This window comes from Alternaria postmessia, assembly GCF_024291825.1.
Source record: "Alternaria postmessia strain BMP 2775 chromosome Unknown scaffold_57, whole genome shotgun sequence".
Taxonomy (NCBI): domain Eukaryota; kingdom Fungi; phylum Ascomycota; class Dothideomycetes; order Pleosporales; family Pleosporaceae; genus Alternaria; species Alternaria postmessia.
The window spans coordinates 1-25,086 of NW_026260130.1; the positions used below are offsets into that span (position 1 = coordinate 1).

General features: G+C 51.4%; 9 protein-coding genes across 9 annotated transcripts; 4 read left to right on the forward strand and 5 right to left on the reverse strand.

The window, feature by feature from the left end:
• Positions 1-240: 240 nt before the first annotated feature.
• Positions 241-2,678, reverse strand: J4E82_007824 (uncharacterized protein; the record flags this gene model as incomplete). The annotated part of the gene is made up of 5 exons (XM_051734065.1): positions 241-587; positions 641-1,397; positions 1,449-2,136; positions 2,183-2,435; positions 2,486-2,678. The coding sequence occupies 5 exons, from the start codon at positions 2,676-2,678 to the stop codon at positions 241-243; spliced, it is 2,238 nt and encodes a 745-aa protein (XP_051586122.1).
• A 1,138-nt stretch (positions 2,679-3,816) lies between these two features.
• On the reverse strand, positions 3,817-5,981 carry J4E82_007825 (uncharacterized protein; the record flags this gene model as incomplete). The annotated part of the gene is made up of 5 exons (XM_051734066.1): positions 3,817-4,618; positions 4,672-5,008; positions 5,057-5,368; positions 5,414-5,678; positions 5,763-5,981. 5 exons carry the CDS (start codon positions 5,979-5,981, stop codon positions 3,817-3,819), a joined length of 1,935 nt encoding a protein of 644 aa, XP_051586123.1.
• Positions 5,982-8,018: 2,037 nt separating this feature from the next.
• J4E82_007826 (uncharacterized protein) lies at positions 8,019-9,628 on the forward strand (the record flags this gene model as incomplete). Its single annotated transcript, XM_051734067.1, has 2 exons — positions 8,019-8,042; positions 8,096-9,628. The coding sequence occupies 2 exons, from the start codon at positions 8,019-8,021 to the stop codon at positions 9,626-9,628; spliced, it is 1,557 nt and encodes a 518-aa protein (XP_051586124.1).
• Positions 9,629-9,885: 257 nt separating this feature from the next.
• Positions 9,886-11,282, reverse strand: J4E82_007827 (uncharacterized protein; the record flags this gene model as incomplete). The annotated part of the gene is made up of 2 exons (XM_051734068.1): positions 9,886-11,122; positions 11,176-11,282. The coding sequence occupies 2 exons, from the start codon at positions 11,280-11,282 to the stop codon at positions 9,886-9,888; spliced, it is 1,344 nt and encodes a 447-aa protein (XP_051586125.1).
• Positions 11,283-11,714: 432 nt separating this feature from the next.
• On the forward strand, positions 11,715-12,675 carry J4E82_007828 (uncharacterized protein; the record flags this gene model as incomplete). Its single annotated transcript, XM_051734069.1, has 3 exons — positions 11,715-11,754; positions 11,812-12,068; positions 12,211-12,675. 3 exons carry the CDS (start codon positions 11,715-11,717, stop codon positions 12,673-12,675), a joined length of 762 nt encoding a protein of 253 aa, XP_051586126.1.
• Positions 12,676-14,002: 1,327 nt separating this feature from the next.
• Positions 14,003-14,791, forward strand: J4E82_007829 (uncharacterized protein; the record flags this gene model as incomplete). Its single annotated transcript, XM_051734070.1, has 2 exons — positions 14,003-14,385; positions 14,437-14,791. The coding sequence occupies 2 exons, from the start codon at positions 14,003-14,005 to the stop codon at positions 14,789-14,791; spliced, it is 738 nt and encodes a 245-aa protein (XP_051586127.1).
• A 3,695-nt stretch (positions 14,792-18,486) lies between these two features.
• On the forward strand, positions 18,487-20,390 carry J4E82_007830 (uncharacterized protein; the record flags this gene model as incomplete). The annotated part of the gene is made up of 8 exons (XM_051734071.1): positions 18,487-18,543; positions 18,591-18,765; positions 18,814-19,036; positions 19,088-19,203; positions 19,251-19,380; positions 19,430-19,477; positions 19,531-19,845; positions 19,898-20,390. The coding sequence occupies 8 exons, from the start codon at positions 18,487-18,489 to the stop codon at positions 20,388-20,390; spliced, it is 1,557 nt and encodes a 518-aa protein (XP_051586128.1).
• A 950-nt stretch (positions 20,391-21,340) lies between these two features.
• On the reverse strand, positions 21,341-22,839 carry J4E82_007831 (uncharacterized protein; the record flags this gene model as incomplete). The annotated part of the gene is made up of 2 exons (XM_051734072.1): positions 21,341-22,506; positions 22,560-22,839. The coding sequence occupies 2 exons, from the start codon at positions 22,837-22,839 to the stop codon at positions 21,341-21,343; spliced, it is 1,446 nt and encodes a 481-aa protein (XP_051586129.1).
• An 887-nt stretch (positions 22,840-23,726) lies between these two features.
• On the reverse strand, positions 23,727-24,052 carry J4E82_007832 (uncharacterized protein; the record flags this gene model as incomplete). Its single annotated transcript, XM_051734073.1, has 2 exons — positions 23,727-23,938; positions 24,025-24,052. The coding sequence occupies 2 exons, from the start codon at positions 24,050-24,052 to the stop codon at positions 23,727-23,729; spliced, it is 240 nt and encodes a 79-aa protein (XP_051586130.1).
• Between the last annotated feature and the right edge of the window lie 1,034 nt (positions 24,053-25,086).

Below are 25,086 nucleotides of genomic sequence, written 5' to 3' on the forward strand. Positions count from 1 at the left end.
TCAGTTTAAGAGCTCTAAACTGAACTGACTGATAAGACGAGAGCTCTAAACTGACACTGAACTGACTGCCAAGCAATCAGTCAGTCAGTCAGTCTCATCAGTTTGGATTGATTGTTAGCAACTCTGGATGTTTCTGTGGAATAAACCGGGAGCACAGTGGCATATTGCGATTCCGAAAATGTCGAGCTATTCGTCGTAAGGGTTGATGTAAGCGAACAAGGGGTCGAAGTCGCTATAGACTCAGGCACAGTGATGTAAGTTGTTCTTGTGGTAAGACTCGTCCGAGTAGTGTCGCATGGCGTTGTCGTAGTCTCCAGAGGGGACGTTGACGATGTGGTGTAGCCATAGGCCGCTGTCGATGTAGTAGTACATGGTGATGATGTCGCAGAGACAGTGTATTCGATCAGTGTCGAAGTGGGTTTTAGAGAAGTAGTACAAGTAGTAGAGGTTTTCTCGATCGCAATCGTCGAAGTAGGGTATAACAGAGAAGAAGTGCAAGGCGTGGAAACTGTCTCGCTCACTATTGTAGAAGTAGTGCTCAGTGAAGAAATTGTGTAAGCAGTATAACTTGCCCGTGTCGAAGTAGTCTTTGCAAGATAGGTTTTAGACCTCGTGCTACTTATCAGCGTCGGTGTAGTACTTGTGAGAGAGGTTGCTGACAAGATAGTGCTGATCGGCGTCGAAGTAGCAACCAACTCCGAAGTCGAAGACACCACATCACTAGCGAATATAAAAGAGATGCTCCGGTCAAGTGTCGGAGCCGCCGCCTCTTCACTGACAAGTGCGGCTGTGTTATCAGCACGCGCCATTCCCATGGTAGCGTTCAGCATCGGTGCCGTGGCGTTGTGGCTAGCCATTGAGGGAGGGATTACGACGCCTGTAGCGTTGTTGAAAGCATCGTCGGGCGATGCGCAGGACGATAACAAAGGGAAGACTGCCGTGAAAATATTCTCTTCAATTCCAACTGCATTGAAAGGTGGTGGAAGGGGTGGCAAGGAAACGTCTAGAGCGATATCGATCGAAAGAGAGACGTTTGCTTCGACCAAGGCCAGAGGGCCTAATTTGATGAGTTCGGGGGATAGTCCTGCCGTGTGGTTCGCAAATGGCGCATCTGAATGAGTGTTGTTACTGCCATTACCGCAGTTCTCTGCAATCTTGCTCGATAGCTTCGCGTCCAGACGGGGTAACTGCAAAGAAGGTGTTATTTCAGCCTTCAGCTGATCCAGGAATTCGAACCCAATCGGTATCGAAGGTACGAAGGCGAGACCGAGTAGAATCTCTGCATCAGTCACATTGACTTCGACAGGCAACGGAGTGAGTCTGGACTCCTGGAAACCAGTGAGACTGCTACTGGCAAGATCCGTAAGTTCCACTCGGAGGCTGGAACCATCAGGAACCTGATAACGTCAGTATCAAATGGCCACGATTATCCAGAAGACTATACATACCGTGACCTCAAGCCCGTAGTTGACTTCGAGTGTACCGCTCAGCTCAAAGTCGAACGCAATCCTTGGCTCAAAGATAGCTCCAGCCTTGCCAACGCCAGGAATCACGAAACCAGCAATTGGAACCTGGAACAAGGTGATCTCGAATTCACCAGAGCTGACTGGTCTGGCAAACAACTCAAGTCGTGCACCAACACCAGTAGCCACAAGCTCGACGAAGCCACCAGTAATCACACTCGTGATTTCCTTCCCATCATCTCCTCCTTCGAAGGTGTCCGGAATCAGATCAATTTGTGAAGCGTCAATCTTGAAGGCGCCCTGTGTAAGAGCGAGCTGTCCACTTGTCGTACACCTCTTACATCCAATCTCAATTGGTACCGATGATTCGGGCACTGGGTTGCCGGGAGAAATCGCTGACAAGAAGGATTCAAGGCCGAAGGTCTTGTTGAGAAGCTCTGATCCCAGGTCAAAGGCAACAGTGTTGACATCGTCGGGAGTGTCTGCAGGTATGTCGATCCTATTCTGTCGCTTGCGGCGGAGCCTCGTAAAGTCGGAATGGCGCCGGTATACGTGGTTCTCCGTAGTGTGACCAAATGAGATGTCCACGTAGTCAAATGCTGCTTGCCATGTCGTCTTCGAGACGGATAGCTCAAGGGCTTCTCCATCCTTAGCGAATGACACGTCATGTACCCTGGGATCATCAGAGAAAGTCTTTGAGGTACTTGTCAGAAGCTTACTGATATACCGATCGTTCACCTTCCTTGTTACAGCTCTTATGTGACGTAATGATTAGGCCTCCATGAGCACCATGACAAGCCGATCGGGCATCTCGTGCTGAGGAAGTATCTACAAAGTGCAGTTTCATCGTGTCGTCGTCACACTGTACATCTTGCAGATGGTGTTCATGCTCTTCCAAATTGAGCAGAGGTTTCTGCGAGCTGACTTTGACCTGTGAAGCAAATGTAGACTCGTCATTCCAGACGTTCTCATCTAGCGCACTATTAGCGATATTGTGGAAGGACGTGACGACTCCAGCATACTCTCAACGTAAGACAATTCGGTCTCAAATCTCTTGGTGATCCTCACGCCTCTCCTGTAGAGGTCTGACCGTTTCGTAGCCGCTCGCAGCAGCCGGTGTGTCTCGAGATCATCTCTCGAGATCGCAGCAACATCGGTGTTAAGGTATGCGATTAAGAAAACCACCAAAGTGCCACGAAGGCTAGAGAGTTGCATATCGCGTGCGTAAAGCCTGTCAAGTAAAGAGTGGAAGGGGTGCCTGTGATCTACAAAGATATCTGTAGGAAATGACGCCCAAGTAGCACAAGAACGATAAGACGAGTATTAAAAGATATAACGAAACGAACGGCAGTCAAGGAGCGTATACCGAACTTCAGAACCCTCGCCAGCGAGTGTAAACGACGAAGATATAGAAGCAAACCTGTGGAGAGAATCCACAAAGAGGAAACGGAAGATACCTACCCCTACGAAGATCGGATATCAGCCATATTATTAAACTCAACTCATTGCACCACCAGCACAGCCAAGCAACGCTAGCTTCAGTCTGCTATAGAAACCAGACACGGTACCTGCGTTTTTGCCGTGGGCAGGTTGCTTTCGTAGAGAAAAGCTGCACCACGCGTGGTAGGCCTAAGCTCCTCGGCCCGTGGTTCGCGTCGCATACTCACATGTCGGGCCTAGTCTGCTGTGCATGTGGCGCATGCTGCATGCGCTACAGCTGTCATAGGTCCATTGAGCGATAAGACAGCGGAGTATTGGTACGGGATGAACTCTCAAACGGGTAGTGTGAGAGAAATGGTTCTGTTTGCCTCAGGTTCTTGTCCAGGCGAGTGGACTGTGCTCGCGTCGTTAGCGCGTCACACTAACCTTCTTTTTGTCTTTTGCTGCAAAAACCCCTCGGAGTTTCCTGACGGTATCTAGGATTGGAGGAGTTCGGGTCTTTCGGCAGCTTGAAAGGGCCTTTTGTTCATTGGTAGAGGATTCATGAATCTTGGCTCATGCCGAATAGTATATTGGAATACATTCAGAGAAGTATGGCGCGTTGCACGATGGAGCTCGTCGCCTTGCGATTTAACTTTTTTCGTTGATGGCGAGTGGTCATCCCACAAAAGGATCGAAGGTTTCGTGTCATGAGCCCGAAAAAGCCCCAAGGGTAATGGCGCAGACTTTGGGTAGTTGGTTTGACGTCTTCTTCATCTTGCGAGAAGCATGGCCTGAGGTTGTATTTTGTAACACATGCGGAAGCACTGGTTTGACATTGCTATGGCTATTCTTATACTGACGATCTCCTCACGGTTCACATTCCATACACTGTTGTACAAGCACAGTAATATCTCGGTTAGTACTTTGTACATTACGAGGCACCAATTCCCTCTCCGACAGGGCAGTTTGGTACATTGGCCTGCCAGGCGATCTTAGCATAGGCTGGTAGGTAGCTGTTGGTAGTAAAGCTTTTGTCCATGTAGTACGATACCTGACTGAGCGAGAAGTCTCCCCCAACATCTGGCTGATTTAGAGCGTTGACAATGTAGCTGGCAATGAAATCCAAGAACACAAGATCAACGGTCTTTGGCATGGATCCATCAAGCGGAAAAGAGCCATTCGCCTGAAGGTCGTTGGGTTGCGAGTAGTCTGGGATAGCCGAGTGTATTGTATCATCTCCATCGGTACCGAAGTCGTCCTTTGTCGTATAACCTGGATTAGGAGCAGTAGATTGGCGGCGGATAAGACGTCCACCTTGCTTCGATCGGCGGGTAACCCCTTCGTAGTGGTGAGTGAGCGGCGGATCGAGGCAGGTGTCTCGGTCTGCGAGAATGGGGCTGAATCCAAAGTCGGCGGTCTCAAGATCCCGCTTCTTCTTCTGGAAGGCACCAGCATTCAGTATACCAAGCACCTGAGAAGCCTGCTCGTAGGGTACATCGGGGATGAACTGGAAGGCATCATCGAAGGGAGATACAATGAAGGAATCATCGTATGTAAAGGGACCTTTAGCAAGGTCAAAGCGAACAGATCCAGTGTTGATAACGATGAGTCTTGGAACATCCTTGCGCGTTTCGTTCACGACGACTGTAGCCAATGCAGTCTGTAGCAGTCCAAAGATGTTACCTTTGGCCAGGAAAGGCTTGCAGTACTGGCAGTATGTCTCTGGTGCGCAACTATCCAAGATTTAGTCCATATCTTATATCGTGCGAATAGTCAATGCACATACCCGTACAAATCGGTCAAATTGAGCTTGCTTCGGTCTGAAGTGATCTTGGCACTGATGCTAGTGCCAGCAGATGTGTCAAATGTGGTATAGGGTTGACTGTTCTCAGCATGATAAGCGAACGTGTTACGGTTCCAGTCAAGATATCGCCGAGCGTAGCGGATTGTGGAGTTTGAAGAAGATGTAGGCAGATGCGCACTGGCAGATGCAGTCCCTGTACTCGCTGGTACTACCGCGCTACGAGTAGGATTTGGTACACCCTTGGGGTTATGTTGTGCTTTGCAGGTCTTCGATTCGATACCGGACATAGCGAGCCAACCTAGAGTTTCACAGTAACGACCTGAAATGATGTTAGATAAGTACATCAGAACTTGTCACACGTTCCTACCAGACTCAAGTCCCGTAGCTTTGTTGTCGTATACAGCAAAGTCTCGGATATGCGTGTGTCCACCGAAAGCTTGAATAGGCACGTCTGGTTTGATGCTGCGAATAGCCTTGAAGACAGTGCCCATCGTGCTGCTGGAGACACTTGTCCGTACCGGGTTGTGACCAGTGATCACGAACAGATCAATCGGCTCGGTGTAATTCACGGCTTGTTGAAACCACGGTTGCTTCACCATGTCGGCTGCCTTGATAACCTTGGAGACGTTGCTGTTGCCAGTGAAGTCAAAGAGAACACCAAAAGCCATGATTCGGAGCCCTGTCTATATCAGCATTTGGCCACTCTCGGAGACGTTCAAATTACCCTGTTCGGTGGTGAAGTAACGGTAACGAGATCCGATGTACTCGAACTGGCCAGTAGCTGGGTTGATGATCTGTACATTGCTGGTGAGATACTTGTCTCCGTAGACCTTGGAGAAGTTGCTGAAGGTCTCGTAGGCGATCTCGGTAACATAGAGCTCGTGGTTTCCAATGGTCAACAAGTCGTAGTCGACATTTTCGAAGATAACATTCGAGACGTTGCCATTGGGAGATGTTGCATCACTCAATCCTGCACCGTCGTGCAGGTCCTGTCGTATGTTAGTGGAATTGCTATATTTCTCAACCACGTGCGTGGCCCTGATCGTCCCCAGGGCAACATGAGAAACACTAACCCCTGTGTCTACAAGAAGCAGGTCGACTCCGAGACTCCGAGCTTTCTGCTTCATGTGCTTAGTGAAGCTAACGTAGTCACCCCAGTCCGCACCATAATTCTGCTCCTTGATATGACCTTCAAGCCATCCATGGGTGTCGGTAGTATGCATAAAATTGATTTGACCCCATTCGAGAGGCGCCTTGGGTGTTGTGGTCGCGTTCTGCGCGTCCGGTTGCATCCGTCGAACGTTTCTGGTCAGGACGACATCGTCTTTCAACGGTCCGTAGCAGCTGTGATGGCCTTCGCAGGCCAATACAGGCGCTACTATGGAGACGAAAGCGCCAAAGGCAAAAGACCGCATTGTCAAGATAGAGTGAATGGCAGTGCGCGGCAGTAAGCAAGTAGGCTGTCGTCTTCTTATACAACCTTGACGGCAGGTACGCGAATGTAGATCGCGTCGGCTGCGCCACCCACGCCGTCAGACAAGCATGAACGCAGGGGCGGAAGCGGCAAGATCGCACGTGTGACTGTCATTGGAGAAAAAGATAAGCTTTTGGAGCTTGCCGTTGACAAGTCTTCGATGCCGGATGCCAAAAAGCTTGATGTGGGCTTTCTCCTGCCTGTTGAGTGACAAGCGCGTTGATTAGCGTTCCGAGGACCGGGACGTGTCATCGCACCTCTCCGATAGTTCTCTTCAGCCATCTCCCGTATCTCTACACCACTATTCGCCAACCCGTGTTCATCAATGCGTTCAGGATTCGACTCATTTTACAGTGATTCTGGGAAGCTCCTCACCCTTGACGATTACTCAACTTGATCAGTGCGTGTAGCACATCCTAGTTTCAGGTATCTTGGGTGTCTTACTGGAACGTGAAAGATTATCCTCTTCATGGACAACTTTTTGCCTCAGCTCTTGCCTTCGATTGTTTCTGTAGTTACTAGTGATTTGATAGTATGGGATGAATTTCAGCAACATGTACCATATTTCGAGAGCAAGTTTTATTCAATGCAGACGCACGCCTCGGTGTACCGCTCTTACAAGTTATTCCCGGCCGTCAACTATACCTGAGGTTTCATGTCCTAGCAACATCATTCAACATCAGGAACATAAACACACCCGCCGGCGCGATTTGCACCTCGTCTTCAGTAGTTGCAAGTGACCATCGGAGCTGCATACATATTAGTGACTTTGCAACACAAGATGATCATACATTAGCCACAACATAGCCAACCATCGACTAAAACGTACTCCAAGCCTTCCAATTTTGGCCATGCTTACAACTGAATGAATGAATGAATGAATTTGGCTTTACGCCCTATTTGTAACCTCCCTGGGGGTATTCGGGCGGGATCAGCCTGGGACTTATGCGGTGACGCGCTACCCAGTGATCCTGTTCGGATGAAATTATATACAATCTTGGGTTGAGACTCCTCCGTGTGAGTGACGATCCCTGGTGCTTACAACTGTACCCTTCGTGATACTTCTTTTGTCAACTTTGCAGTCATGGCCAATCCCAGGCCTAACCCTTGCAAAAGAGCTACCAACAAACCAGCTCAACCAAGGCCTCATGTCAGCTCTATCTGGTAGTAAAGCTTGCCACGCTTGGATATCATTATCGACTACAGCCACCGCCCTGCTCTTTGTTCTGCACCTATACAAGAAAAAAAAACTAGACAGGTACAGAGATAACAAGCTCTAATTTATAGCCTATATCATCTCCTAACAAGAAAACCTGCAAAAATTAATAGTATAGTAGTCTTCTAGATTCTCTGTTTATATTAAAACAGCTCTCAATATGCCTTGTTGCAATACGAAGGAGTACTCCTATTAGAAGGGATGTTTACATTTCCTATTTGATACAGTGCTGCAAGCAAGTGTTCATGGAGGCATCGCAAAACTTCAGGGAAGCCAAGCACCAGGAGATGCTTCTCAAAGTTGATCATCAGGACGGTCCGGAGGCACTTTTCCAGTTCGCGTACGAGATCTACACAACGGTAGTAGATGGTCCAACCGAGGCTGCACTTGAGATACGGGTCTATCAACGACTTTGTGTACCCGCGAGATTTTGCCTGCGAAGTGAGACGTTGCTAGAGATAGCAGCACTGCGTGATGGATGACATGGAGTGAAAGTGAAGTTGGTCGAAGATTCTCGATGACGAAGTGTGGTCCGAACGCGACATGCCACTTCAGCCCCGCAATCGTACTAAACACCGTGCAGCCTCGAGTAGCAACACAAGCACCGACCTGTAGCACACGACCCAGATCTCAGCCAAGATGGTGATCAACTACAGCAAATGGGTGAGTCATGCGCTTCTGTGATTCCGCGGCAGCAGCTTCTGACATCGCATCAGGACGCCCTGGAGCTCTCTGACGACAGCGACATCGAAGTACACCCCAACGTGGACAAAAAGTCCTTCATTCGCGCAAAGCAAGCCCAAATACACCAGGAACGCGACCATCGCCGCCACCAAATACGCACCCTCAAGTACGAGCGCATCATCAACGATGGCCTCACCGAACGCGTCGACCGTCTCCTCACCGCGCTCAAGTCGCACAAGGACAAGCAGGCCGAGGGAAATGGCGCAAATGACGACCAGCTCGTCTTCCAGGCCATGATGGAGAGCATGATGGACATGAAGATCGACAAGGACGGCGGCTCAGATCGGCCGCCACCACCACCAGAGGGCGTTCACGAGCATATCAAGGACAAGCCCACGTACCCACAGATGATGGCGAGTCTGGTAGACGCGGTCAAGAAGGACATTGACGAGCAGAAGAGCGACGAGCCACGGTACACACTGTTCATACAAGGGTTGGAAAAGGAGAAGGCGCGCATACAAGATCTCCAGAGTCAACTGCTGGCAAAGCTGGACGAGCTGGAGAAGGAGGACAAGAAGCACATTACTAGCGATGACATCCACGAGGGCTTCAGCTACTCCAACGTCAAGAAGGCTGAAGAAGAGCAGAAGAAGAAGGCCGCCGCGTCGTCTTCGACAGTAGCGAAGAAGGCGCCCACAGTCGAACTGCTTAACAACCCGCAACGGCCCGCAGCCACCCGGACAGACACAGGTCAATCATCGGGCGCAGATGGCGACATCGAAGAGGGAAGCGTCGTTGAAGCCTCCCCCGAAGATGACGACGACGACATCACCGCCTCACCCCTCGCGCAGCAATTTGCAAAGATAAAAGTCGGAGACTGGTATGCATGCCTACAATTCCTGATGGCGCACCCAGAGATCCTGGCCGAAAAAGAGACCGACGGACTCCTCGTCGAAGCCTTCAATTCCGAACTCGATGGCAAGCCAAAACACGCTAGACAATGCGTGCATCAAGGTCTTCTACTGCAGTACTGCCGTCAACTTGGTGGCCGGCAAGGCGTGGAGCTCTTCTTTAAGCGCATACAAACGAAAGACCACCAGGCCGGCAAGATGTTCAACGACGATGTGGATTCTACATACCACCGTATCAAGACACGCGCTGCTGAGATCCTGAAAGAACGCGCTGAGAACCCACAATCGGAAGGCGCAGGTGTAGAGCAGATCCAACTCCACGCCGTAGACCCCAACACGCAAATCAACATTTCTGTTCCGCCCAAGGAGTCGGTTGCTACAGACCCCCAAGAAAAAGAGGCAGAAGAGCAAGCAAGGCAGATCTTCGAAAGCTTCCCACCAGGATTGCAGCGAGCGCTTGAGAGCGGGAAACTGGACGAGGTAAACAAGGTGCTAGCCAAGATGAGTGTGGATGAGGCGGAAGAGGTGGTAGAGAAGCTGGGTCAGGGTGGCATGCTGAGCCTCGAGGAGGGCGTTATTGACGCAACTACCGAGGAGGGTCAGCAGATTATGGGCGAGATTGAGAAGAACAGGAAGATGCCAGGACAGGCGTGAGATGCGCGCCTATTGACGGCTTGCGATGCTAGAATGAATTATGACGACGGACATATGGGGTAGCATGAATGCTGTAATTGTACATTATGATGGATCCTGGTATCTTTGAATAACAATTTTCGACATGGCCATGTGCTCTGAGCTACATGTGTGCGCCTTTTGACTTTTCCCCTATAGCTATCCGTACGTCTAATTTGTTGCCTCCGATATGCTTACAAACAACCAACTCCTCTGGCCATGCTGAGACAACAGCTTTCCTAAATCAGCTCGGCAAAGTTGTCGTCAATACCGGCCATGTCTCGGTCGCCAGCGAATGCGGCAAAGTCATCGTCCGCATTCCTGCTCATCTTCCTCTTCTTGTGCGCATTCTCATACGCTTGCTGGCCATAGACACCACCTTCGGCACCTGGTCGCGCGTGTTGCAGGCTCTTGAGGAGGTCTGCGGCTGGGTGCTGGTTCGGCTCGCCAATTGCGGTTGCATACTCTGGCTGGGTTGTGTGATGCGCGGGCGCAGGGGCAGTCTCTGGCACGACAGGGTGAGCAACGGGTTGAGGCATTTCGTCGTCGCGGATGGCCGGTACGGGGTCGTTTCTGGGTGCGGGGGCTTGCTGGGGGGATCCAACAGGCGTGAAGGACTCCATAGGCGGAGGAGTGAGTTCCTCGACTTCAGGGCGTTCCTGCGCAGCTGAGAAGGTAGCAGCGACCGGCGAGGTCGTAGCAACTGGAAGAGGCGCAGTCGAGATCCTATTCTGCTCTGCCGCTGACAAGCCCTTGAGGATGGCTTCTTCGACGGCGCGCTTTCGGCTTTCTATAGCGTCTTTGCGCGTCTTCAGGTCAGCCTCCTGTGCCTCCTCGTCAACCAGTTTCCTCTTGTTCGTCTCGAGGAGTTGCTCAAGGCCGGTGATCAGGGCCTTGCGTGCCTTGATGCTCTCAGCGACAGCACCTTCGGCCAGCGCAAGCTTCTTACAGAGCGCAGCGAGCCCTGCAGCGTGCATGGGCGGGGATGGAATCGCAGCGTTCGGGTTGGTGAGCTTCTCATAGTCCTGGTTGGCGGCGGTGACGGCGGGTTTTGTCGCGAGGTCGGCTTTCTGGAGGGTGGTGGCCAGCGGCGCGACAGGCGTGAGTTCAGGCGGAACTGTCGAGCTGGAGAAGAGCGATCCGCCAAGAGCAGGTTTGCGCGTAGACTTGGTGCGATCAACGTCGTCTATTGACCTCTCTACTGCCTGCTGTACAGCCTGGTTGAAGATATTGCGCTGCCTCCAAACCTCGACTACTCTCCGAATCTTGTTCTGTATCTCGTGGGGGGAGCCTTTGTAGGCTACTGTCGTCCCTTCGGCCAGGATGGGCTCGTATGCGCGCAAAAACTCCTCCTTCTTGCGCATCTTGGAGGTTTGCGTGATTTCGTTGGCGAGATAGATGAGAACCAGCTTCTTGTTTGGCGGCACCTCTTTCATACGTTGGAGCCATACTTGGGCGATGCGCTCGGCATGTCGTCTGTACACGTGCGGTTAGCATAAGTCCGTCGCGTGAAGCACATGGATGCAGACAAAGTGATTGCGCCAACCTCACAATGTGGTCTTGGCAGAAGATGGAAGGCTTTACCTGTGAAAGAGGATCCATTGACCAACGGTGGAGATGGCGTCCTGCGTCTCATTGAGCGATGAGAGCTTTGCCTTGAGGCTGTCCTCGGTGAAAGCCATGATTAGAGTCTTCACGAATAAAAGCTGCAGCCAGCTACTGAAAGACGGCGCGCACGCGACTAGTACGACAGTTAAGTTGCGGCGATGCAAGTGATGGCAGCAGTGTTGATGAAGCCTTCAGCGTGCGATATATGCTTTGCGAGTGCTCGCGACTACAGTGATGACGTGTGTTGGGGATGGGAATGGAAGAGAGAGCTGGAGGTGAGGGAAGCTCTTGACGCTAAGTGGTATGCGGCTAAACGTGGCTCGGTCGCGCCAAGCAGCTCCCTGGCCGTGACGGACGGTAACTGTGCCTGACGCAACAACAAGACACCTGTACGCAATCCACTGTCGCCAATTCTGTATTCTCCCCTCTCACGATACCCACCGCACACACCACCCTCACAATGGCCGACCGATTTCCTTCGTTAGACGAGATTGATGCTGGTGAGCTCAGCCATTGAACCCCCGAAGCAGCTCCGCATCCAATGCTAAACCTCGCAGGCCAGACTGAAGCGCGCGGCGATGCAGCAGACTTCGACATTGCCGGCGATGACAACGATGCCAGCAACTTTCTGGACCGTGAACGCGCTCTCCTCGGAGACGATGCCGACCAGTTTGCCTCAGAAAACGACCGGGCCGCGACGGTTGAGGATGGCGACGATGACCTGCTTGGGGGAGACTTCAGCCAGGCCAACGTGGGCGGCCAGGAGATGAGCGGCTTCGAGAGCTCTTTCCCCGCCATCGACACGACCAACGATGTAAGCACCGTCTGCTTCCCTGACAGCAGCCCGCGAAAGGATGCGATCTGGCATGTTCGATGTACAATTACTCCCTCTGCCAGCTGGGATCTGACTGACCATGGAACAACCATATTCTGGCGCAACCTACTGACTTCAGCAGCACATGGCTCCCGGCGGCACCATCACAGGCTCCAGCTTGCCCTTCCTCCCCGGTCAACCAGCCCCATCCTTCACCCCACAGCGATCAGACTCACCCGAACCCGACGTCATTCGGGAATGGCGCGAGCGCCGCGACCTCCAGATCCAGCACCGCGACGAGGTTTCCCACGAGCGCAAAGAGAGGACGATCAAGGAGGCCCAGCAGAACATTGACGACTTTTACGAGAACTACAACAACAAGAAGGACAAGGAGATTGCCAAGACACGAAAGGAGGCTGAGGAGTTCCTCGCAAACCGCGACGACACCACTGCAGGCGGCACCAGCTGGGAGCGCATCGCCAAGTTGGTTGATCTGAGTGGAAAGGGCACCAAGGGCGGCGCATCAGGTAGCGAAAAGGCCCGATTCCGAGAACTACTGCTCAGCTTGAAGAAAGATGAGAAGGCACCGGGTGCCACTGGATATTAGAGAAATCACGACATGGGTAGATGGCGATCTTTTTTTGGAGCTCAGGGCATGGTGTTGGCATACTCCAACGTCTGCGGCCATAACTCGGAGTTCATGGATAGGTTGCAGGTTACTTCATGCAGCTGTGTTAATACTTACTCTCTGATGCCTATGGATGCTTCTGCATTTCATTCATGAGTATGAGCCAAAGACTGTGTTCAGTGATGTCATGCAAACATTGCATCTGCTAATGTGCTACATAGTCACCGAAGCCTTGGTCGCACGAGTATGATAGTCAGCTGCCTTATGAGCCCAACGCAACTCTCGACACTGTTACTTATATACTTAACGCAGCACCGAGTGTCTGACCTCACATTGACCATGCACATAAATTTGTGACTTTCATCGGATTCCTTCGCCCACACCTTCTAGCCAAAGCCAAGATCTTGTCCAGCGCATCGCAATCTAACATGGCGTCCGCTCCAAACCCTATCCCCAACCCCCCGGGCCGCATCGCAGCAATCCCGCAGCAATCCAAGGCGTTCGGCATTCAGGTAGTGGCATCGTGACACAATGTCGACCGGCAACCCGGCTTTCTCTATATAACATACAAATTAATTTCTCCGACGACGCAGGATAACCCGGTAGCGACATCCGCAATCACGTGTATGCCATCTCTAATCTGAGACAACGACCAAGCATCTACTCATGTCCACCAATCGTGAATCGCAAGCGTCGTTGACATGTTTTGCACGCCATGTTTCAAAGACGGTCGAGACTCCACTCTAGTTCGTCCGCAACCGCCGCCCTGTGGCGTATCGCCCTTGATTCTGTTTCCTCGCAAAAAGCATGTTTGCTTGGACTCGATAAATATGACGTCTGACAAGAGACTCTACTACCAACACTCATCTCGCTTACTTCCAACGTGTTCCTTTACGGGGACAACGGCTAGATCAAGCCTCAAAGGGGAACTGTGGAGTCACCAAGACCACCATGTGTCGCTAGCGTGCCGTGATTAATCTACGCACCCTCCTTCATGATCGCCCTCCAGCATGCATCGCCATGGCAAGTTTCAAACATTTTACAATCCTGTGTGACGCACAGCAGCCCTGTGTCGTGGAGTAATTACCACCGAGCAAACCATGTGTACTATAAGAGCTGCAACCTCGAGCAATCTATTCCGGCATCCAGGTCACTCAGTACCGATCGCATTGCATCCATTCACTCTTTTGTTCCAACTTAAAAAGTCCTTCACTTCTTCGGCTTATACCACGCTCATTACGCAGGATCGTATCTTCAACACACTTTCACTTCTCTCTTCAAGTCCTTCGAATCGAACGTTTCCACCATGAAGTACATCACCTCCGCCCTCGCTTTCGCTACTGCCGTTGCAGCTCACGGCTATGTCAACAACGCTACCATCGGTGGCAAGGAATACGTCTTCTACCAGCCTTACCAGGACCCTTACATGACCGACGTGAAGCGTATCTCGCGTCCCATCCAGGGCAACGGACCTGTTGAGGACGTTGCCATCTCTGATATCCAATGCGGTGGTTACGCTGCTGGTGGTATCAACGGCTCCAAGCCTGCTGCCCTGCATGCTGAGGCTGCCGCTGGTTCTGATGTTGAGCTCTTCTGGACGCTATGGCCTGAGAGCCATATGGGTCCTACCATCACATACATGGCCAAGTGCCCCGACACTGGCTGTAACGACTGGATGCCCGAGTCTGCGTAAGTGACACTCTCTTTCGTCCAACTTTCGTCGTGCTAACGTTGTGACAGTGCTGTCTGGTTCAAGGTCCAGGAAGATGGCCGTCAAGGCACTTCAGATGTCTGGGGCTCCGACGCTCTCCAGGTTCCTGGCGGTTCCGTCACCTACACTATCCCCAAGTGCATTGCCCCTGGCTACTACCTCGTTCGCCACGAAATTGTTGCGCTACATGCCGCGTACCAGTACCCTGGTGCCCAATTCTACCCTGGTTGCCATCAGCTCAAGGTCACTGGTGGTGGAAGCACAAAGCCCAGTGGTCTTGTTTCCTTCCCCGGCGCCTACAAGGGCTCTGACGCTGGCATCACTTACGATGCCTACAAGGCCTCCACCTACACCATCCCTGGCCCAAAGAAGTTCACCTGCTAGACGGGTGACTCGCTGATCAGTATCCCTGAGATGAAACACACTTCACTGTAAATATTCGCAATCGTATATAGTCCTTGCATTGACATGAATGGATCTTTGCAACATCTCAAACAGTCTTGTCTCTGTCAGCTTCGCGCCCGTATTATACTTCGCACACATGATCCTCAATGTTCACCAGACGATCTCGATACACTGGCCTAGTAGAGCTTGTCGCGCTGGCAACCTCGTTGATGTGCGCTTGCTCGATGCGCTGGGAACGAAGCGTCACACTACGACTCTCATCCTGCAAGGTGTGTTGAATTCCAGGAAATCGACAGGACCCTAACGAGCGTACCGAACATGCGTCTATCATGACGGGTATATCATCACTGCTGTACCAATGTCGCCGTCCTGGATGTCGAAGTGGTTTTCCTATCTTGAACTTGTGTTCCGCGGACGACTCGTAATTATTCCTTTTTCTTTACAAGCGATAGCTCTCCCAACCTCGGTCGGAGACACGCTCGCGTATCTACTTCACATGCCTCTGGGAGGCCAACTGGCATTGTCGTCTTACTTTCGGATATCTCACTCCGCGGAGGCAGGTCGTTTCCTTTTAACCTAGGTGTGGACGCAGATTTCTGGTCAGATGTACAACCATCTCGGGCCTTCTTTGTTTCCTTTTCTATGCTTTGAAGCGTCCTGAACCTCCATTCCGCCGTTTATCCGCTGTCTTACGTGTTCAGTCCTGATTCGCATTGGGTTATCTGCTTTCGAATCATCTTGGTTGCACATCTTTCTCAGAAGCGTGTACCGGATAGGATATGGTCACGCTCGCCACGGTACAGACGGACGCAAAGCCTATTTGAGCCAGCAATACAAGGTACCCTTGGATTGGTTGCTTCGTTTTGGTTCTGCGTTGTCGATATCGGCTGTACTATGGATTCGAGGGTGTGGGCGAAAGCTGTTGTAGATGACTCAAATCGGTAGCGCCTTGTACGATCGGTGAGTTCTGATCAGCGCTATGTGCTGTCGTCTCTGTAGGCTTGCATGAAGATTAGGCAAACCTCAGATCCAGATTGATGGTGTTGAACGAGGCTAGCATCCTTCTGGAGCATGTAGGAAAGAGCGCCGCTATCCGGTCAGTCCAAGCAGGAATTATTCAAGTTACTATATTAGAAATTGTACACCGTATGGGAGTAGAAGCTGCCCAGTGTGGGCTTGCGCCAGTTTAGATGCCAGGCTGATCGCCGGCCTAACGGACGGGTCCGCACATGGCTTCGGCGCTATTGTGAAACCGCTGAAGGGAAGAGGTATCTTCTAGAAGGGACGCCAGATTCGCTCTGAGAAGCAGGGCGAGTCAGTATACGGCCGGACGAAAGGCGCGCTGCTTGCGCATGATGCAGGAACACCTCTGACGTCTGTTCTTGTTACCATCGGCGGTGCTTCGAAAGGGCAATTGCTAATGCGATTGCGGTTGGAATCGCGGTCAATATGATGTGAACAGCAAGTGGTAGCATGAGGACTGGCGCTGCAGCTAGCAATGCGATGATGCCCACAGTGGGCCCCTAAACATCGGCTCTGCTCCTTCCCCGGCTCACATCTGCGCCGTACCAGGCTAACCACTGAATGCTAACACGACCGACAGCCCGACACAGGATGACGATGTGCAACCGTTTCTTCGATGAGGCAGCTGCAAGCGATATCGGTATATCCCATGGCGAAATCCTAGGCGGATCTTCATCTTACGGCGCATCATCGTCTTCCGTCGCAACCGTGAGCGCTTGACAAAGGTTAAAGACCAAGGTTTTCTGACGATTCGCCCAACGGCTCTGCTTCGTGCTGTACTCCGTGTCAGGCGGACTTACTCGAGCAGGAGGACCCTGGAATAGGTCCACGGATCAATAGCCGCGAGCTTCCACCGCTCTTTCGGATCTTGCCAACATTTCAAGACGTCTAGCGAGTATCTGGTGTCCTGGCCTGGGTACAATCATCATGATCACCTGGCCATGTGCATACTTAGGGCGATATTGCGGATCCATCCTTCATCGTGGCTGGTTGCAGCAGAGACGATCCGTGCTGCTGTTCAGAACGGACCCTCGAATATTTGTGGCGCGCATGAAGGCGTGCGACTAACCACAGTTTGCGAAGTAGGAGAGGCCCAGCGTAATGGTAATCAAAAGCAAATCTCCGTTGACGATCTCGCTGGGTTCGTGTTACATGTGCATTGGTTGTTACAGGCAAGACGCGTGTGTGCCGCATCGCAAGCATGTGTCGCTTATGCTACTCGTCTAGGAAACGTTACACAGCGAGGATTTCTACGATAAGCTTTCAACGAGACTTTTACCTTCAAAGTAAATCGTCGAGTGTACAGAACAACCAAGGAATACCGGCCAGCGTTTCAGGCGAAAGTCAGGGATCAAGGCTACGGATGAGAGCTCCCGTCGCGGTTCATGGAGCGACTCCGAAGTCTAGGTTCCGCAAGAGCCCAGCCAGAGGCTTACAAAATTTCTTGATATCATCCTCATTAGGTACGCTCCTCGGCCAGCGTCAATCGTATCATAACAGCCGCGCTGGCCAATGAACTTCTTCGTCTTCACCGCTTAAATGAAGATTTCTTACGAACAGCCAGGGGGAACCGGTTACAGGCAGACCGTAGTAACGCCCGAGTCGTACCGCTCGTGAGCTCACGCAAGACAAGCCGCACTTCCACGGGCTGCGTCATAGCTTCTGAAGAACGTGTTAGACCGCGGCAGTTTCCTGCCCGGACATTAAGGAAGAAATCGGTGTGGGCGAGCGCGTTGAGTAATCTACCTTGGTACTGTGTTTCGCGACACCAAGTCGAGAAATCACAGCAAGCTACCAAAAGAATCACCCACGCCGCTTTGACAGGCGTCACAAGCGTCTCATGAGGTGGGCTACACATTGTTCCCAGGGCTGAGTATACCCCAGTCAGAAATGCGAGGTAAACGGCCCGCCACTTTGGGTCGCCGAAGCGGCACCACTCTTCTTGGCTCGAGCACGCTACTTCCTTCAAACGTTCGGCACCAGTCTTCGTGCGCAAATGACAGTACCGTAAACCCACAATCGCTTCAGCGACTCCAGGATCTGCCCGTCTGTGGAAAGAAGCTGATTGCATGCTATTCGCTGCATTTTCGCACCCTGTCGTCCCACTCCTTACTTGCCTTTTCCCACGTTCACGCCTGGAGCACCACACTCTGCACGTGTCATCATGGCAAATGCTCTGAAATTATTACCCTGACTGTAGGTTGCATTTCGCAAATTGATGCTACTGGATCGTTTTTGGCACCGTTCTCTGCATGGTTGGTTTCACAGAGCCAGGACATCATATAACCCACTACACGCCTCCCATGTTTCTACTACCATTCACCCGACCACCCACCCTTTCCACTTCGAGTATCAACTCCCCGGTAGCTGGGTTTGTGGGTCTACGCCGTGGCTGTCAATCCTCCTAGTGTGTCTCCGCCTACGGCCCACCGTCTTTTACACCCTTCTAAATTCCTTCTACGCTTCCGCCGCCGAGACCCTTCTTGTTTCTCTTCAACCCTCTCATGCTTAGCTGTTGATTATTGACCATGGGTTTCAATCCAGACTCCAAAGAACTAGGATCGAGCGCGCCGCGCGTTGGAGAAAGAGCGCTCCAATCTACCACCTCCAATCAGTCGAAAGCGGCAGGAAACAATCAAAATCAAAGCATCATGGCCACAATCGCAGATGACGACGACAGGCTACTGGTACGCATTGGATACACTCCAGTAAGTGCTCCAAGCCTTCCACTCAGGCATCTTCCAACAGTGTACAGGTGCTACAAAGACATTTCTCAAGATGGTCTACTGTTTCATATGCCATCTCAATTCTAGGTGTATTGGGCTCGGTACCTGCAACCTTCGGTGCCCCGATGAGTTCAGGCGGACCAGCGACAGCAGTATGGGCCTGGTTCATTGGCAGTGTCATGGCATACTGCATAGCCAGTTCAGGTATGTTGGACAGAGCCCCGAAGGAACCTTAGCTAAGTTTTCATCAAGTTGCCGAATTGATATCCGCATACCCAACCGCTGGAGGAATGTACTATGTCACAAAACATGTTGTACCACCTGAGCACGTCGCAGCCTGGGCGTGGATCATTGGGTGGTGCAACTTCCTTGGTCAAGCAGCTGGCGTGGCAAGTCTGGCATACACAATCTCTCAGATGATACTGGCGACCGCCGTCATGCATACCCTAGACAATGGGGAAGCTGCCTTTGAGCCGTGAGACATACCCCGCTTGTACGACCTGCAGCAGCTTACCGATCAATACAGGCAAGCATATCAGACTGTCCTTCTCGCCATCTTCGTATTGTGCATGTTTGGCACAATCTGCTCGTTCCCCACGAACTGGCTACATCGCATCATTTTATGGTTTGCACCTATCAACAGTAAGTGGACTGGAAAGCTAGTCTCGGCACAGTCTGACAATAAGTAGTCATTGCATCAATCTGCATCTGCATCGCTCTTCTCATCCTCACACCGAACAAACAAAGCCCGCAATGGGTGTTTACGACAGTAATGGACGGCTCGGGTTGGGGAAGCAAAGGATTTTCCTTCCTTCTCGGGTATGCCTAACCAATGCATGTGTGCAGACACGTCACTAACCATACACAGTTTCCTCTCTGTTGCATGGACAATGACAGACTACGACGGCACAACACAGTAGGTCAGCCCTACAATCCTGCGTATCAGCCAATCTAATCAGTGTCACACAGCATGTCGGAAGAGACGCACGATGCCGCTATTCGTGGCCCTGTAGCGATCCGAGCGGCGATCCTCGTGTCCGGTGTCGTAGGATGGATGCTAACAGTCACCTTTTGCTTCTGCATGTCAGACTACGACGAGATTATGGCGACACCGACTGGTCTTCCCGTCGCCCAGATCTTCTTTAATGCCGGTGGCAGAACAGGTGGAACCATCATGTGGTTCTTCGTCATGTTGGTCCAATTCTTCACCGGCTGTTCTGCCATGTTGGCCAACGCGAGAATGGCTTGGGCCTTTTCCCGCGATGCAGCCTTCCCATTCTCGGGGTAAGTGACCGCCCCCAATCGGCGCTATTATATCGGAGCTGACTATGCATAGTTTCTGGAGTAAGGTCAATTCGTACACAGGCACCCCGGTCAATGCAGTATGGCTGGTTGTCATCTTCTGCAGCTGTCTTGACTTAATCGGAATCGGAAGCACCCTCACCATCACGGCTATTTTCAACATCACAGCACCTGCTCTGGACATCAGTTACATCGCAGTCATCATCGCACACCGATGGTATGAAAACACCGTCATCTTCCATCCTGGACCATACACAATGGGTAGATGGAGCAAGCCGGTCAACGCGATCGCAGTGACATGGGTCATCTTCATTAGTGTTGTGCTGTTCTTCCCAACTGTGAAGCCAGTCAGAGCCGACAACATGAATTACGCTATCTGCGTGGCAGCCTTCATTGGCTTGTTCAGCACGGTCTGGTGGTACGCCGGTGCAAGGAAGAAGTACACTGGCCCACGCACAAGCGATACCATCGACATGCTTCCACCAGAGGACCCAGAGGACATTCTCAGCGACTACGACACCGTTTAGTGGACGAGTCCACGTCACACTCGCCTATCCCTACTAGAGGCGCATCGCCAAATCGAAACATAACGACTTTAACGACATCTGAAAATACTGATAGACGGGTTTGATTTTCCGGGCGTTTATACTGAGGTGGACAATCCTTCGTTCTTTAGCGTTGCCCACTCTTTGGGTTGCATTTTACTTTCATCGTTTCTCATGAGCATTCGGAGTCACCACTTAGAAGGAAAGACATCAGGGGGCAAACCCATTCACTTGAGCAAAGTACCCATAGATCGGATGATACCCCCAAAGAAGCCACCCACGTACTCAATAGCAAACCTACGCGAATGTTCTTATCACTTAGCGCAATGTACTTCATTAATACCATTCATTCCATATTCAGAAACCTTCTCTCATCCACTGAGTACGAAGGTCACCGCGTGAGTATCAATGGTCACAACCCTCTTCCACTAGCGTGCATGTGTATGCAATGCAGGTCATATCTGGCCCGCGGATCCGCAATTAGTTCCACACCACCAATCGTAGTAACTCCACTGTCCTTTCTTTTTATCTATTCTCTGCATTGATTGATCGGTGATGTGGGAGCCATGTGAGTGCGGTTCGCCTGCTTACGTGACCCCCATGCTGCAAGGCTTTCATGCTCGCAATGCTAGCGATCCAATGACTAACTAGATGCGGATCACTTCGCACAATGTTTCCCTTTTGAATCTGTCTAGTGGGAGTAAACGATATAGTTTGTAATACTGGGAAGTAGCCGAGTGCCTCAGACGGCTATGAAGAGATACGTGGTTGCTAAGCTGTAGTCTCTTAGTCTGTCATCGGCCATTCGTACGCGTAGCACATGAAGGTGACATAGTTCTAGATGTGAGAACATCTATGTTCTCTTCTGTGTTACGGAAATGGATTTGGTTACAGTACAAACAACTTCCTTGTACATTGCAATGCTCCAACTCTTATAAACGATGATACCATAACGCATTCATGCCACTTACGAGAGAGCTTATTCCGCAGAAGACGACAAGTCCACCATATTCGCTTCCGTAAGCACCAATTGCATCCCCTTCCCAAGGCATCTGATCAACAAGCGCCTCGCTCAGAGGACCGGAGACGATGTTTCCAATCCCTCTACTAACACAAAACAGAGAGAATATCAGCATAGTATCTACATGACCGAGACCCCTTGCCTCCGCCTTCTCAGCTGTCTCTCTCATAACAGCCGGCCAAGCCGCGGGAAAGCCACCCCCGAACAATCCGAACAGTATGCAGAAGACGAAAAGGACAGCAACATGTACGGCCAAGCCCCAAAAAAGGAAGACAGAGAGAGTAGCACCCACAGCGGACATGGCAATGCATTTCCGGGAGTTTAACCGATCAGTCATATAGCCCATTATGACGAGCCCTATCATAGTAGACAAATTCAAGAGCATAAGCGAGAGAGTTGATAACCAATCCGAAGCGCCAAAGACGTGGCGGGTGAAGGTAGGTAGATAAATGCCAGGCAGATAGTAGCCAGCACCCTGAACGAGATTAGCAATTTGATGAAGGAGAAAAGATCGTGAGTGGAGAAGCCTCCAGTTCCAGAATGGCTTCTTTGTATCCGTGGCAGCTGGCGGTAGTCTGGGTCTCACAAAGTAAGCCAGTGGCATCCCAAGACCGAAAATCATACCAGCCAGGATACGCATGGTAGTCTGGAATCCCACTCTGGTAAGCAAGGCGTTGATAAGGAGAGGGAGGAGGAGACCTCCGAATCCGCTTCCACTGCCTATGATACCAAACGCCAGGCCCTTGCGCTTGTCAAACCACTGGTCTGCGAAGATGAGAAGAGGACAGAAAGCGACGCTTCCGCTGATGCCGAGGAGTATGCCCTGGGTGCCGATGAGCTGAGTTATACTGGTGCAAAAGGAGCTTGCTATGTTTGAGACGACACATCCGAGGAGACCTGCTGTTGCCATCCAGCGTGCCCAATGCGGTTTCCGGCGAGCGAGTTGAACGATGGGAAGCATGCTGATGAGGATGAGGCCTTGATTCAAAACGCCGATGACTGCGATATTATCAGAGCCCGAGAAGGGAGGCGTGGTGCTGTAGTGTTCTTGGAAACGGCCGTAGGAAAAAGAGAAGCCTGTATTTTGCGGGATTAGTATGAAAAGGTGCTGTGTGCTGGGATGGGCTCACCAACTGTTAGGACTTCGACAGTGAAGGCTGCGGCTAGAAAAAGCCAAGCATCTTTTCCTCTATCCATGGGTGGTAGACTCGATGTTACTTCGATCATGCTGTCTTTGGGATGCTCAATACTTTTCTCTTGAGAGCCCGACCTAACGGGCAGATGTTGGTCGTGCGGTTCGACGATCGTCGTCGCAGGCGTATTCTTGTTCGACTTCTTGAACATCTTTCCAGTAGCCAGTGTAAGTACAATATCAAGCGGAAGTAGACGAGGAAAAAATGGATGGATCATGCTTGATGACAGTCTGTCGGCTTACTCTCAGGATACTCTTGTATCAACAGATACAGTCTGCGTACATCAGAAGCAAGTGCACGCACGCCTTGCCTATCTACAGAGTCGCATCCAATCTGCACGCGCCTTACGCCCACACGCCTTGCGCCCATATTTGCATTTACCCCTCGGACGCATTCTGGTTCCCACGCCCTACGCATCTGCACGTTACTCTTGGCAACCGTTCTACCGCCGTCTGGTACTCTACCTATCAGCCTTACAAAGTCCGCGGTACTGACTACTAGAGAGGAAAACCAAGAAGCTAAGCAAGATTGGACAAGTCTTCATAAGGACAGGGTCGAGTATGCACTTTATTTTGTCATGCAATGAAAGAGACTCGATTGCAAAAATGCTTCCACTTCAAGTTGCATACAGGGTTCTGATTTGCCTATAAACTTGTATTGATGCGTTTCAGTGGTAACTGAACAAGGGGGTATTCTAATAGCGCAACATGACTAAAAAAGGTAGATGGAGAAAAGGAAAAGGGTGTTGTAAAGAATGAAGATATCGACATGAAGTGGTACAAAGAACTTTTTGTTAGCCTTCCCGTCCTTCGTCGATAGTTGTTTTGGCGTTAATTTCGTTGCGTTATTACATCTTCCACCCGCTGGTGTTGCGAGGCGTGTCGTCTCCTGTCTCTGCACATGGCGTATGTATTCATGTGCGACTCCTTCACGGCATGAGTACATGGTGTGCTCCAGTACTGTGTGAGGTTTGTTTCGTCGCACGTTCTTCCTCAATCGGACTGTGATGCTGTTGTTTCTGTCGGCCTGACCGGGCGGGCAAACATTCGTCTATCATCGTCGACCATGTAGGAGCGCAATGAGCAGCTGAATCCGAGAGAATATTTACGATCGTCCTGTGCCCATACGGCCAAGCTCCTTTATCCGTATAGCAGGCATCTTGCTGAAGCGCTTGCTACTTGTGGTGGTGGATGAGTTTGCTGAAGAAGGCGATGAGGCATAGACATATTCGCCGTCGACGTATTGGGCTTCGCTGATAAAAGTAGTGCGTTTCTCACGGCGTGTGTAACGCTGTTCGAGGCGGTACAGCTCGAGGCCTAAGGTGGGCGGCTGTTAGTAAAGTGTCCCAAGGCGTAAAGGATTAGGGCCGGGAGGAGATAGGGCGAAGCGAGGTAAGACATACGAGCTTGCAGCTTCTCCATGAGACCCATTGTGTATTGTGTGGAATTTGTTGTGCCTTGTTATCCGCGCGCCGAGAGATATGGTGTTTGTCGAAGAAGGAATACCAAGGAGAGGCGTATTGTAGATATGGCACGGTTGTAATGTCGCAATGTGCTCGCCAGCCAGTTCCCTGTTGCGCTGTTGCAGATGCAGTATCGGATTGAGGTCAGACCAGGTGTTGATTTGTGTTATTCAGCGATGCGCTTCACTAATATAAGATTGTCGCTCAAAATAAGTGGGTGGGAGTATAGCTGGTAAACGAGTGTCGACGCAGTGCGGAGGGATAACGAGTGGTCAAAAAGGAACGGAATGGCTGGTAAAAGACGGATCAACGACAACGGTACGCAGTTCCAAGAGGAAGGAGGAACATCCCTCGGATAGGCTGTTGGGGCGGGACGACTGCTAGGCGTTCCAGGTTTCATGCACTGCCAGTTCTCGAACCCCAAGTTGCATAAATGTGGGCTAGTAAAGCCGAAAGCCAAAACATACCAGGCCTAGAGAAGCCATCGTGCCCGTGTTGCGGAATCGTGAGTCGTGGGCCGCTTTCGTGTGCTGTGCCTGTCTTGCCGACGTAGACATTGCTGTTGCGAGGTGCGGCGAGCTGTCACTTGGTGTCCTGGGCGTCTTACAAGTTCTCGCGTGCTGCGGAAATCTCTCCGAAACGCTCAAAACCCCCGACGCTCCCACTGTTCGCATCCCAAGGTTTCGTGGCTCCCGAGTCAGCTCTCACGTGGGAATCAGGGGTCTTGGGCGAGGCCCCAGACGTGCCGACCGCCACCGCCTTGGCAGCAGACGCTCGTCCCAGGGGCGCATTGGTAATCGCCATGCAGCAGAATTATCCACCGGGTAGCAATCGACATCGTCGATCGCGACACAGAGATGTTCCTTCACGCAGGTGCAGTCTGAGGACGACTATCATGACATAGGATGTGATTGCTTCTTCCAGACCCAGTGCTAGAAAACCCCCGGGATCGCCATGCCGCATTTCGTAGATCTATAGCCTCCCCATGCTCCGTGCTCCATT